This window comes from Sceloporus undulatus, chromosome 1 (genome assembly GCF_019175285.1).
Source record: "Sceloporus undulatus isolate JIND9_A2432 ecotype Alabama chromosome 1, SceUnd_v1.1, whole genome shotgun sequence".
Taxonomy (NCBI): domain Eukaryota; kingdom Metazoa; phylum Chordata; class Lepidosauria; order Squamata; family Phrynosomatidae; genus Sceloporus; species Sceloporus undulatus.
In genome coordinates, this window is record NC_056522.1 from 381,968,704 (window position 1) to 381,982,208 (window position 13,505).

Here is a 13,505-nt window from a genome sequence, read left to right on the forward strand (position 1 = left end):
AGGGACGGTCTGCCGCGCCTTTTTGCCCGCGGAGACCCCAGCATCCAAACCGCAAAGCTCCTCCGCGCGACAAAAAGAAGTGCCAAAATGGCGCTTCTCTTTGCGGCGCAGATATGACGCTGCGAGGCGCCAATGGCGTAAAACATGGCGACCACCATGTGGAACGGGCGCCACCATTTTTACGGACTCAGTCCTATTAGGGTTAGGGGTGTCCAGAAGTGATGCCCCTTTCCAATCCTAATACTGACCCAGTCCGTACTTTATGCCCTTTGTAACGGGCCCTAGAATCCTAGAGTTGGAAGAGAATGCAGGGCCCTGATCCAGTCCAACCTTTCTGCCATGCAGGAACTCTCAATCAAAGCAACCTTGACGATGGCCATCCAGCCTATGCTTAAAGACCTCCAAGGACCACCACTCTTCAATGGAGCATCTTCCACTGTCAAACATCTTTTACTGTCAGGAAGTTCCTCCGAATGTCGAGCTGGAATCTCTTTTCCTGGAGCTTCCACCCATTTGCTCCATTGTGTCCTAGTCTCTGGAGCAGCAGAAAACAAGCTTGCTCCCTCCTCAGTATGATATCCTTTCAAGTATTTAAACAGGGCCCTCATATCACCTCTTAACCTTCTCTTCTCCAGGCATTCTCCAGTCATTCTGTAACCTTGTTCACCAACTAGATCTGTATTTTGGTGTATTTGGATCAGGATAAACCCGAAGCACATCTGAAGTGATGAATGGATGGATTATTTATTAACAAAGCTGAACCGGTGTTCTTGGGTGACTTGCATCTCTGTTATAGCTGTGCAATGGGTCTTCTTTCTTTCTTCTTTCTTTCTTTCTTTCTTCTTCTTCTTTTTTTTTAGTTTGGTTTCAGGTGAAAAAACTTCTCCAGACACTAACTCTATACAGACCTTACAGGCTAATTTGATTGTTTAATTAACCAAATAGCTGTCAACAAAAGAACTATTCAAAATGGTGTAGAAAAGCTGGAGCGTATCCAGAGGGGGACAACCAAGATGGTGAAGAGTCTGGAATCCATGAGCCCTAAGAGAAGAGACTGAGGGAGCTGGGGATGTTTAGCCTGGAGAAGTGAAGGTTAGAGGGGATATGAGAGCCTTCTTTAGTATTTGAAGGGATGTCTATTGAAGATGGAGCAAGCTTTTTTCTGCTGCTCCAGAGACTAGAATATGGAGCAATGGATACAAGCTGCAGGAAAAGAGATTCCTGCTAAACATTAGGAGAACCTTCCTGTCCTGAAAGTAAAAGTTGTTCAACAGCGGAAGACACTCTTTGGAGATTTTGGTGGAGTCTCCTTCCTTGGAGGTCTTTAAGCGAGTCTGGTGACCATCTGTTTGGGATGCTTGATTGAAGTTCCTGCATGGCAGAATGGGGTTGGACGGATCAGGGCCCTTTGGGGTCTCTTCTAGGATTCTATGGTACTATATTCTATAACAGCTTGAGGAAAACTAAAACAAATTGTATTTCAAAGACAGAAAGAGATAGCAGCAGAAGCGAAACATCAATTCAATGGAAGGCATTTGTCAAGTGTAAGAGAGGGGGATGCAGGGTGCTAAAACCCTACTTCTGACCAATCTAAGGGTCTAGCAGGTGTAGCTGAGCTTGAGGGACTACAGACCTAACACAGAGAAGGATTTTCATGCCTCTGAGTGAAGAGGAGTCTAGGTAAGTTGGTTGGCTGGAGATCAGAGCAGCAAGCAGCACAATGGAGAGGTGGCCATGTGAAGGGTTCAAACCAAGAGGACCTTTGGATATTCTCCCTTCCTAAGTATTTGTGAGGGGTGTCTGGGTGTGTTGTGTTGGCCACTGTGTGTCTCTGTGAGTTGCTTTGCCCCCTTGCCTTATTTAACCTTTGCTTAGTTGGAGTTTCTACCTGGAATGAAGAGGACTCCTTGGAATGAAGATCCAGAGTGCTACACTTCAGCATAGTAGGGAACAAGAGGATTTCCTGGACACAATAGAACTAACCATCTTGGATGAGTACCAGCAGAGGAGAAGCTAAGGTGGAAGAGGTCTTGCCAAACAGGGAGGCAGACAGCTGGAGGAGTCACAGAGAAGTAGGCCAAGAAGGGAAGTTCGGGACTTGCAGCTAGGATCGATTCGAAGCTCTTTCCCTTATCAAGGAGGATGAAGAAGAGCAGCATGGACAGACTTCAGGGACAGGCAGGGGAGCCTGAGAGTCCCACCGCGAGGAACAGTCCGCTAAGCCGGAGGAGGCGTGTGGTCGTATGGGGGACTCCTTGCTAGGGGTACAGAAGCAGTGATTTGTAGGCCTGACAAGATGGCTCGAGAGGTTGGTTGTCTTCCGGTGCAAAGATCCGGGATGTGACAGAGGGGCTGACAAGACTGGTCAGCCTACTGACCATACCCTCCTTTTGGTCCACGTGGGAACTAATATACTGCGACACAGCTTCAGAACATCAAAAGGGATTACGAGGCGCTGGTAGGAAGCTGAAGGAATGGATGTACAGGTTGTCATCTCGTCTCTCTTGCCAGTTGAAGGGCATGGTCAGGAAGGGAGAGGAAAATATCGGATGTGAACAACTGGCTTCGCAGAAGGTGCCGCCGGAAGGGTTTGGATTCTTCGATCATGGGTGCGGTTCCATGAGGAGGGACTTCTTGCAACAGACGGGTTGATCTCACCCAGTTGAAGAAATGTTTTGCCACAGTCTCAAGGAACTTGATCAGGAGAGCTTTAAACTGAGTTCCGGGGGAAGGGGACAAATTAAGGAAGGCGAAAGGGATGGCGAAAATATCAACTGACATAGAGGAACAAGGCAAACAGTGCAGGACCCAACAGTGGGAGGCAAAAAAAACTTGCACAGGCAGCAAGTAAAGGGAACCATGGTCTCGATGTCTCTACACTAATGCACGAGCTGGGAATAAACAAGATGAACTCGAACTCCTAGTACCACAAAGCAAATATGGATATATAGGCTCACTGAAACCTGGTGGATGGTCTCATGATTGAAGTGGAATAGGGGGTATAACCTCTTTAAGAGAATAGGCCAAACAGGAAAGGAGAGGAATAGCACTATATGTCAGAGATATTTACACCATGAAGAGATCCAGGACATAATCATGGGAAGCCAGGGAGAAGCATCTGGATAAGAATCAAAGGGGAGGGAAACAACAAGGATGTTACGGTGGGAGTCTACTACAGACCCCCAAGTCAGACGAGGAATTGGATGATGCCTTCTAGAAGATGACCACCACAGTCAGAAAAGGAGATGTAGTAGTGATGGGCGACTTCACTATCCTATATTGTTGACGGTCAAACTCAGCAAAATCCTCAAGCCTACAAATTCCTCACTTGCCGGAAGACTATTTATGGCCAAAGGTGGAAGAGGCAACAGGGGTCAGCTATTTTAGATTGTCCTACAACAAGATGACTTGGTTAATGGGTGCAAGTGGTGTGGGATCTTAGGTGGAAGGACCATGTTCCTGGTTTGTATACAGTGAAAGGGGAAGCCGGCAGAGTCGAACGCATCCTAGGACTTTAGGAGAGCGGATTTCAGTAAACTTAGAGAAGATTGAGGGGATTCCATGGTCGAATACAAAAGATAAAGGAGTTCAGGCGGATGGGACTTTCTCAAAAGGGAGATACTGAAGGCCAATTTAAACAGTTTCCAGTGAGAAAGAAAAAGGGAGACGGTCTCAAGAACCGGATGGATGACTAGGAACGTTCAACCGAGGAGTTTGAAACGGAAGATGTATAAGAAATGGAAAAGAGGGGGAAATCACAAAAAGGATTCAAAGAAATAGGCAGGCATTTTGTAGGGTAAAGTCAGAAAAGCTAAAGCCAGATGAACTCAGTCTGCTAGAGAGGTTAGAGACAACAAAAAGGGCTTTTTGGATATGTCCCCGCAAAAGGAAGAAGAAGGAATGGTAGGGCACTCGTGGGAGATGGGCAAATGCGAACGAAGACAGGGAAAAGGCAGAATTACTCAGGACTTCTTTGCCTCATCTTCTCAGAAAAGGAAAAGGGCTCAACCTGAGGATAATGGGCACAGAGCGACAGATATGTAAAGAGATAGTAGAGGAAAACCTGTTATCTAAAGAATTAGTCTCCGGGACAGATGAACTCCATCCAAGGGTTTAAAAGAAACTGGCAAATGTATATCGGAGCCATTGGCATAATAGTTTGCACTCCTGGAGAACAGGGAATCCCAGCCGGACTGGAGGAGGGCAAACGTTGTCCCCATCTTCAAAAAGGGGAAAAAAAAAGAGGTCCCAACAAATTGTGTCCAGTTAGTCTGGACAGTCTAGGAAGATTCTGGAGCGTCATAAACAGAGGTCTTGACTCTAGAGGCAATGCCTCTCACAAAAAGTCAACTGGGTTCAGAGAAAGAGTCATGCCGACAAACCTATCTCTTTTGATAAAATGCCACTGTAGTGAAGGGAATGCTGTGGATGTAGATCTTGATTTCACTAAGTGTTGACAAGGTTTCCGACATACTTGCAAACAAGCTGGTAAATGTGGGTAGGAGCAAAAACGTTAATGGATTGTATTGGTTGACGTGAACCCAAGGGGCTCAATGGCTCCTTTTCATCCGGGGAAGGACCAGTGGGTGTCATTGGGGCTCTGTCCTGGGCCCAGCTTTCACTCTTATCACCCTGGATGGACGAATTGGGAGCAGACTTATCAAATTTGCAGATGACACCAAATTAGGGGATACTATACCCCAGGAGGCAGGTCAGATTCAAAATGACTCATAGAGAAAGTTGGGCCAATAAACAAAATGAAATTCAACACGGAAATGTAGGTATGCACTTAGGGCGGAAAAAAGTAAATGCACAGATTAGGATTATGGGTGGGACACTGGTCGGAATACTGTGGAAAGGGATCTGGGGTCCCGTGACCACAGTTGACATGAGGACAGTGTGTGCGGGGCACTAAAAGGCCAATGCTTTTTAGCGCATCAATAGAAGTATAGTGTCTAGCGGGTAATAGTGCCACTGTATTCTGCTTGTGTCAGGCCCCACCTAGAATTATTGTGTTCCAGTTCTGGGCACCCCAATTCAAAAAAGGCATTGAGATAAACTGGAGCCATGTGCCAAAGGCGGCGACAAAAATGGAAGGGTCTGGAAACCATGAAGCCCTATGAGGACGATCTTAGGGGCTGGGGCTGTTTTAGCCTGGAGAAAAAGAAGATTAAGAGGTGATTGATAGCCCTGTTTAAATATTTGAAGGGATGTCATATTGAAGAGGGGAGCAAGCTTGTTTTCTGCTGCTCCAGAGAACAGGGACCGGAACAATGGATGCACAGCTCCATGGAAAAAGAGATTCACTAACATTAGAGGACTCCTGCGAGTACGGGCTGTTCGACAGTGGAATCACTCCTTCCTCGGATGGGTGATAGAGTCTCCTTCCTTGGAGGTCTTTTAAACAGAGGCTGGATGGCCATCTGTCAGGGATGCTTTATTTGGATTTCCTGCATGGCAGAAGGGGGTTGGACTGGATCAGGGCCTTGTTTGTTCTTCCAACTCTACGATTCTATGCTTCTATGATTCTATGATCCTTTGGTGAGGGGGAAAAGAATGGCTTCAAAGTTTTCTAGCAGGATCCAGACAAGCTGAGCTGCAAGGCTTGCATTCTAGTGAAGTCAAAGGCTTCATGGCTGGCATCCATTTGTGTTTTGGGTATTTCGGGCTCTTGGCATGTTCTAGACGAGTTGTTCCTGATGTTTTCCCATCATCTGTGGGGCTCTTCAGAGATGCTAGCATGAAGAGGGGGAACAGCAATGCGGGCGAACTCTCATCAAGGAACGGAGGACACTGCAGGACTGGGCCAACCAGAAAAATGAGCTTAGTAGAAAAACTGTAAGCCTCCTGGGCATAAAAAGCTGTTTGAAAACACTGAAGGTCCGAACCATGCCAACACTCCATGTCAGGATGCCCAGGGAAGCACTGAAAACCCACTAAAACCTGGGCCCTTCAAGGAGAAACCTAAAGTGGGCCAAGTTGGTACCAGTCTGGAAAACAGCAAACCCGGACTCAGAAATGCAAAGAAAACCACTGAGGGTCAGGGAGTTTCCCAGAAAAAGATCTCTAATTAAACAGACACAATCCTTTGCTATCCTCCCCCTGGAGGCCTTGCATTCAACCACACAATAATCTAGATAACATGGAAATCTCCTCCAACCAGGGTCCCACTCATTTTGCTTGGTCGGCCCCAGCTGGGAATTGTGTCCAGTTCTGGCAAAACAATTCAAAAAGGACATTAGATGGAGCGTTTCCAAGGAAGGAAACTAAATGGTGAAGGGCGGGAAACATGAAGCCCTATGAGAAGGAGTACGGAGCTGGGATGTTTAGTTGGGAAGAGAGGTTAGGTGATATGATAGCCTGTTTTACTATTGAAAGGATGTCATATTGAGGAGGGAGCAAGCTTGTTTTCTGCTGCTCCGAGAATGACCAGACAAGGATGACGTGCAGGAAAAGAGATTCCAGCTCAAATTAGGAGGAACTCGGATAAGGGCTGTTCCACCGTGAACACACTTTTCCTCGGGTGTAGTGGAGTCTCCTTCCTTGGGGTCTTAAGCAGGGAGAGGCCATTGTCAGGGATGCTTGATTTGGATTCCTGCATGGAGAGGGGTTGGACTGGATGGCCCTTGGGTTCTTCCACTCTAGATTCTATATTTCATGCCAGCCCATTCTCCGAGATGCCAGCCACAGAGTGGCGCAAACATCAGGAAAAAAAACACCTACTAGAACATGGCCACCTAGCCGAAACAACTCACAAAAATCTTGCGTTTCTGTTCAAAACGGGAGGGTGTGGGGGCTACTCTCTGGGCACCGAATAACTTAGTCTTGGGATTGCGAACATGGAGTTGCGAAGGCAATTAAGTATGATGCTTACCTTCTTTCAATCCGATAGATGGCAACATCCCTTGAAAACTGACAGTACTCACTATTGGGGGGGGGGGCATGCCAGTTGCGCCAGTTTGGGCGGGATTCCCTTCAGTGCTGCTGTAAACCACAGTTAAGCATTATTGCTTTACTGAATCTCTCAATGCGGACATTTCTCTTATGTTCAAAAAAACACTTTAACTCTTCGATTGATAGTAACTGATAATAATCCTTCATGAATTGTGGTTCTCAGAACTGGATTCTCAACATCACTTTCTTTCAAATACTTAAACAGAGCTATCATATTATCTCTTAACCATCTCTTCTCCAGGCTACACATCCCCAGCTCCCTAAATTGTTCTTCATAGGGCAAGGTTTCCAGGCACTTCACCATTTTAGTTACCTTCCTTTGGACACATGACTCCAGTTTCTCAACATCCTCTTTGAATAGTTTAGCCAATGTGTTTCTAGGCTGCATCAACAGAAGTGTAGTGTCTAGATCAGGGGTAGGCAACATTTTTGAGCCGGGGACCGGGTTGCTGTCCCTCAGACAACTGGGGGGCCGAAGCCAAAAAATAAATAATTAAATAATTTTAAAAAATTATATCAATAAATAAACTGGGCCAAATGTAGGACAAAATTTTCAAATGGAGGACATTTTTTTTTAAAAAATGGAGTACACACGAATAAATTTGCTGATTTTTTAAAAAAATGTTAATATAAATGCATGTTTCTGAGGCTTCTATAGACAATTGCCCCCTTTGCCCCCGCTTGCCCGCCACTTGCCCCCTTACCCGCCTCCTCCTGATAGGCCAAAGGCCTCGGCGGCAATCAGTGGCAGGACCAAGGCCTTGCCAGGCCGCATCTGGCCCGCGGGCCACAGGTTGCCTACCCCTGCTCTAGATCAAGGGAAGTAATAGTACCACTCTATTCTGCTCTGGTGAGGCCCCACCTGGAATAATACTGGGTCCAGTTCTGGGCAAAACAATTCAAAAAGGATGTTGAGAAAGGAGGGCCACCAAAACGGTGAAGGGCTTGGAAACATGCCTTATTAGGAACGACTGAGGGAGCTGAGGATGTTTAGCCTGGAGAAGATATGGAGAAGAGGTGATATGAATGCCCTGTTTAAATATTTGAAGGGATGCCATATTGAGGAGGGAGCAAGCTTTTTTCCTGCTACTCCAGAGACTAGGACCCAGAGCAATGGATGCAAGCTCCAGGAAAAGAGATTCCACCTCAACATTAGGAGGACCTTCCTGAGAGTAAGGGCTGTTCGACAGTGGAGCACACTCCTTCCTCAGAGATTGTGGTGGAGTCTCCTTCCTTGGAGGTCTTTAAGCAGAGGCTGGATGGCCATCTGTCAATGGGGATGCTTTGATGGAGAGTTCCTGCATGGCAGAAGAGGGTTGGACTGGATGGCCCTTCTTGGGGTATCTTCCAACCCTAGGATTCTAGGCTTCTATGGTAAACCCTGGATAAATGCAAAGAAATCACAATTGTAATGTTTTCACATTCTTAGTATAGATACTAGTAGTACATGCCCATGAGTGTCATTCTGTTCTAGCCAATGTAGTCCCAACTCTTTTATCTCTGCTATTGTCCTCTCCATCATCCACAACCCCACTTTGTCCAGAAGGTGTGACCTCTGCTGCCTCTTACCGTTCCCTCGTCTGATCTTGTCACCAAAGGGCCTTTTCCCCCGGGCGACAAACTCCTCGGCCCGGTCGATCAGGGCTTCTTTGATGGCCTCGTAGCCATGCAGGACCACAACACGCTCCGCTCCGAAATGCAGTGTGAACACGGGGCCATACTTCTCACTGAGCTGGAGGAAGGCAAAGAAAGAGGCAGATCTTGCAGTGCCCATAGGTAGAAGATTTCCAAACACGAACAAGGAAATGCATTACTCACAAGTGTTACCTGATTGTTTAATTCTACTTTTAATATTGGAGAGGGGATTGGGAAGGGATCATTCAGTATTTTATTGTAATGCATTTTTACTGTTGTAACCCGCCCAGATTCCTAGTACGGCCTATAAATAATAATAATAATAATAATAATAATAATAATAATAATAATAATTTATTACTGAGGTTGAGTTATTACAAAAAACACCCCTAAAATTCCCAAATATAAAGTGCATTAGTGGAGGTAACTGGATGCCCCCATCCTTGCATTGCTTGCATATAGAAAGCCTTTAAGAGAACCTTAACGTTCATAGTGTGAACGTTATATACGGAAAGGCATGATGGGAAACCATCCTCCATAAGTGCAAAGCATGCACCCCATGTACGCAGAGAAGCCACAGATAGGAGTCACCAGCAGGAAGGCTCCTCTCACACTTTTGGGCAGATTTATGACCCTAAGAGGCTATGCAGAACACAGCTATTCCGGCATTGGGAGCTCTTTCCTATCAAAGAGGCTGAGTATAGATCAAGCAATGTGTAAATTCGGTATTACTTTGAAGTAGGAAAGCATCCTCCGCTGAAGACAGGGCAAAAATGTATATAAAGTCCTTCCATTTCTTTGTTCTTTGTAAGAAGCCCATTCTTTGAGTAAATTGAGCTAATCAAAATCCCCTTATTGAGCAAATATTCTTTCTTACACAAGGTGGGAAAGACAGTGGAGGACACAGATCTACCCGTGGAAATACACAGAAACACAACCCACACAAATCTGGTAGAAATTGCTATTAAAATAAACAGGGCAGCAATTTCCAGAATGCTCCCTGTGTCTGACACTTGCGCATGTTTGCCTGCAATTGGACTTTTTTTAATCTGATGCTGAAGATTAGTTGCAAAAGATGAGTTGCACATGTGGTGCCATCACAGATGGGGTTGTGGGTGAAGACAATGCATATTGGGTTGCTGATTGGATTGTACACCTGCATTACTTTGCCATTCAGCACAAGGGTTGGGTAATGCAATCAGTGTGTAACACAATGCAACTCCAGAGAGGACCTCAGGCAACTGATCTCACCCTCAAGGGGCAATTCTGTGATCTGGTGAGCTCTAGTTCCAGCAGTGGCTTATTGGCAACTACAAAACTGGCCTCTCCTTGCCCTCTCCCCCATCTTTTCCATGTAGCTTTTGGAAGAGCCCACATGCTCCTGGGACCACATCCCATAAGTAAGCCAAAGGATGCAATGTGGAAATACTTATGTATTCTCCCCCTACTCCCCACTGTCCCTCCCCCTCCTCTGTTGTCTGCCTAGTGCTGAAGCTCCTTGAGGAAGGGGTCTCTTTCCCACTTTGCAGCTTCCTGGCACTTTCATAGAATCATAGAAGCACAGAATCATAGGGTTGGAAGAGACCCCAAGGGCCGTCCAGTCCAACCCCATTCCGCCATGCAGGAACTCTTAATCAAAGCACCCCCAGCAGATGGCTATCCAGCCTCTGCTTAAAGACCTCCAAAGAAGGAAACTCCACTATAATCTCCGAGGAAGGAGTGTGTTCCACTGTCAAACAGCCCTTACTCTCAGGACGTTCCTCCTAATGTTGAGATGGAGTCTCTTTTCCTGGAGCTTGCATTCAGGGTCCTAGTCTCCGGAGCAGCAGAAAACAAGCTTGCTCCCTCCTCAATATGACATCCCTTCAAATGTTTAAACAGGGCTCCCATATCACCTCTTTACCTTCTCTTCTCCAGCTAAATATCCGCAGCTCCCTAAGTCATTCCTCATAAGGCATTATTTCCAGACACTTCACCATTTTGGTGGCCCTCATTTGGACATATGGCTCCAGTTTCTCAACGTCCCTTTTGAATTGCGGGGCCAAGAACTGGACACAGGGATATTCCAGGTGAGGCCTGACCAAAACAGAATAGAGTGCCAATATGACTTCCCTTGATCTGGACTGAACATGATTTCCCTCTGGTCAGGAGAGTGAAGCACACGCCGGCTAGGAGCTCAGCACTGGGCAGACGTCATAGCTGAAATAGTCTTTAAGATATGAGAAGCCTAGTATATCTGTCCTGAGATTCCAATGCTGATGAATGTTTCAGGGGAGTGTGATTGTTGACTCTGTTGATGTTAAACACCATCACGAATCGGACACACAGTGGCCAAAAATCTGAGGAAGTGTCCCATGCAGAACCCAGATTAGCTGACATGCAGCAATGGCCCTCTGGGGAAATAGCCTGTTTAGTCTGTCCACTTACCTTTTGCAGAGCCTGGGGGAAATGGTGGGCCTTCAGCTGCAGAGCATTCCCAATGATGGGCAAAGGAAAAGGTCCCGGGGGCAGCTTCCCTTTCCTCCAAATCCCGCTCTTCCAAATGGAGGAAAGAACAAGGCAGGAGAGACAGACGATCAGGAAAATGGTGGCCGTCCCCAGAGGCTCCATCCCAGCAGCCACCATTAAGAAGCAAGAAGGGCCCCTGATCCAAGGATGGGGAAGGAGAGCGGGACTTTATGCACTGCAAATCCCAGGGGTGGGTAAAGGTTAACCAATGGGCATTTGGAACCAAATCAATTAGGTTAGCCATCCAGTAGGCCAGAGTGCGTCCGTTCTCCTCTGGAAATCCACCTTTCTGAACCTGGTGTTCTCTTGTTTTATTACTGATTAATGAGTTTAGGCTGTGATTTGCAAGTGCAAAAAAAGAAAAAAAGAAGGGTTGTCTTTGTTTTTGTTGTCTTTTCTTTTGGCTGTTTGGCTTTCATAGGACCAGCCAGTCTCTAAAAGAGCTGGTGAGTTCAGTCAGGTTCAGAGGATTGCGAAGCAGGAGAAAGGCGAAAGTCCCATTGTTGGCATGCACAGACTTTACTTGTGGTCATCTTCTCCCAAGGATTTGCTGCTCTGGCCAGGACGAGGGACGTGCAAGTGCAAGGGACGTGACCGAATGGCTGTGTGCAGACCATCAAGCCAGCAGGCAAGACAGATGTCAAGGTCCTGACTACCAGACCATCTTCTCTCACCCGAAGAAGAGAGAAGAAACGAGGAAGTAGAGGTCGCTCTTTGCAAATGCCAGAAGAGGTCACTTGGAAAACAAGGGAGATAGTGGGAGGTGAAGCTGCAAAGGAGAGCCCTTCAGAAGAGGAGAGATGCAGCAGACACTCTTCCTGCCAAGCCTGGAGTTGGATGTGCCTCCAGGTGGTACGCCTGGCCCTTCAAGCTCCTGAGAGCATACAGAGACCAATTGGAAGAAAGCAAATGGATCACCTGGCTGAAGGAGACTTCTACGTGTGAAAGGGATCTTGGAGTCTTAGTAGACCACAAGCTGAACATGAGTCTACAGTGTGATGCGGCAGCTAAAAAGGCCAATGCAATTCTAGGCTGCATCAATAGAAGTATAGTCTCTAGATCAAGCAAAGGAATACTCCTACTCTATTCTGCCTTAGTCAGGCCTCACCTTCTGGGCATCAAAGTTCAAAAAGGATGTGGAGAAACTGGAGTGCTTCCAAAGGAGAGTGACTAAAATGGTGAAGGGTCTGGAAACCATGAAGCCGTTTGAGGAACGCCTTAGGGATCTGGGGATGTTTATCCTGGACAAGAGAAGGTTAAGAGGTGATATGAGAGCCCTGTTTAAATATTTGAAGGGTGTCATGTTGAGAATGGAGCCAGCTTGTTTTCTGCTGCTCCAGAGAATAGGACCCAATTGAGCAATGGATGCAAGCTCCAGGAAGAGAGATTCCACTTCAACATTAGGAGGAACCTCCTGACAGTAAGAGCTATTTGACAGTGGAATAAAGTCCCTCAATGGAGAATGGTGGAGTCTCCTTCTTTGGAGGTCTTTAAACAGAGGCTGGATGGCCACCTGTCAATGGGGATGCTTTGATTGAGAGTTCCTGCATGGCAGAAGGGGGTTGAACCAGATGGCCCTTGTGGTCTTTTCCAACTCTATGATTCTATGATTCTATGATACTTGGGGATTGTATATTTTTAGCAACTGAGTTGCTGTTGTCATTCATTTTGAGCAGCTGACAAAACCCATCCCAGAGGACAGGGAACAGCAAATGCTTTAGGCAAAGGGCTTGATGTGGAAGGGTTCCCTAAAGCTTTTAAAAAGCTTTAGAAGGCTCATATAACATGCCACAGGGAATAGCTGCCATGTAACCCTCACCTCAAGACCATTCCCAAATGCATTTGCTGTTCCCTTTGAGAAATGCACCCTGCCTCCTTTTGTTTTCCTGTTAAAATTTGGTTCCCAGACTTGAGACTCAACTTGGAAGTATCTTCCAATGACTTGAGACTTGACTTGAGACTTGAAGGTGGAGACATGAGGACTGACTTGAGACTTGGACAGAAAGACTTGGATTACATCGCTGGTTGGGAACAAGGGAGGTGACAGGGCCTCCTTGCCTTAGTTCCAAAGAAAGACAATAAAATACTTTCAGCAAATCAAACAAGGTGTCAGAACCAAGTGCATGGTTCTGTCATGATAATATGAGGATATGATGCTATGGCGCTGTGATAACATGCGGGTGTATTGAGAGGGAAATATTAATGATGTAAAAATTAAGCCTGGGAAAAGAGTGGAAGAGGCAAATGGCCAGCAGATATTGACAGAGATGGATATTGATAGTGGATATTGACAGAAATGGTTTTAGAGCTTGTTCCCACTAGGGGATACACCGCGTTCTGAATCGATTTCAATAGGCAGCGTGCCCATTAGGATTCGGTTTAAATCTAGAACAGTTCTAGACCAACCC

At 46.4% G+C, this 13,505-nt stretch overlaps 2 protein-coding genes across 2 annotated transcripts in view; both read right to left on the reverse strand.

The window, feature by feature from the left end:
- The window catches only part of LOC121927315 (cytochrome P450 2C15-like), a 46,167-nt gene that overhangs the window by 14,270 nt on the left and 18,392 nt on the right, over nucleotides 1–13,505 (reverse strand). The window lies entirely within an intron of this gene.
- Nucleotides 8,301–11,299, reverse strand: LOC121918824 (cytochrome P450 2C19-like). Its single transcript, XM_042444807.1, has 3 exons — nucleotides 11,017–11,299; nucleotides 8,524–8,686; nucleotides 8,301–8,335 (listed from the first exon to the last, which is right to left on the reverse strand). The coding sequence occupies exons 1-3, from the start codon at nucleotides 11,212–11,214 to the stop codon at nucleotides 8,316–8,318; spliced, it is 381 nt and encodes a 126-aa protein (XP_042300741.1). The 5' UTR covers nucleotides 11,215–11,299; the 3' UTR covers nucleotides 8,301–8,315.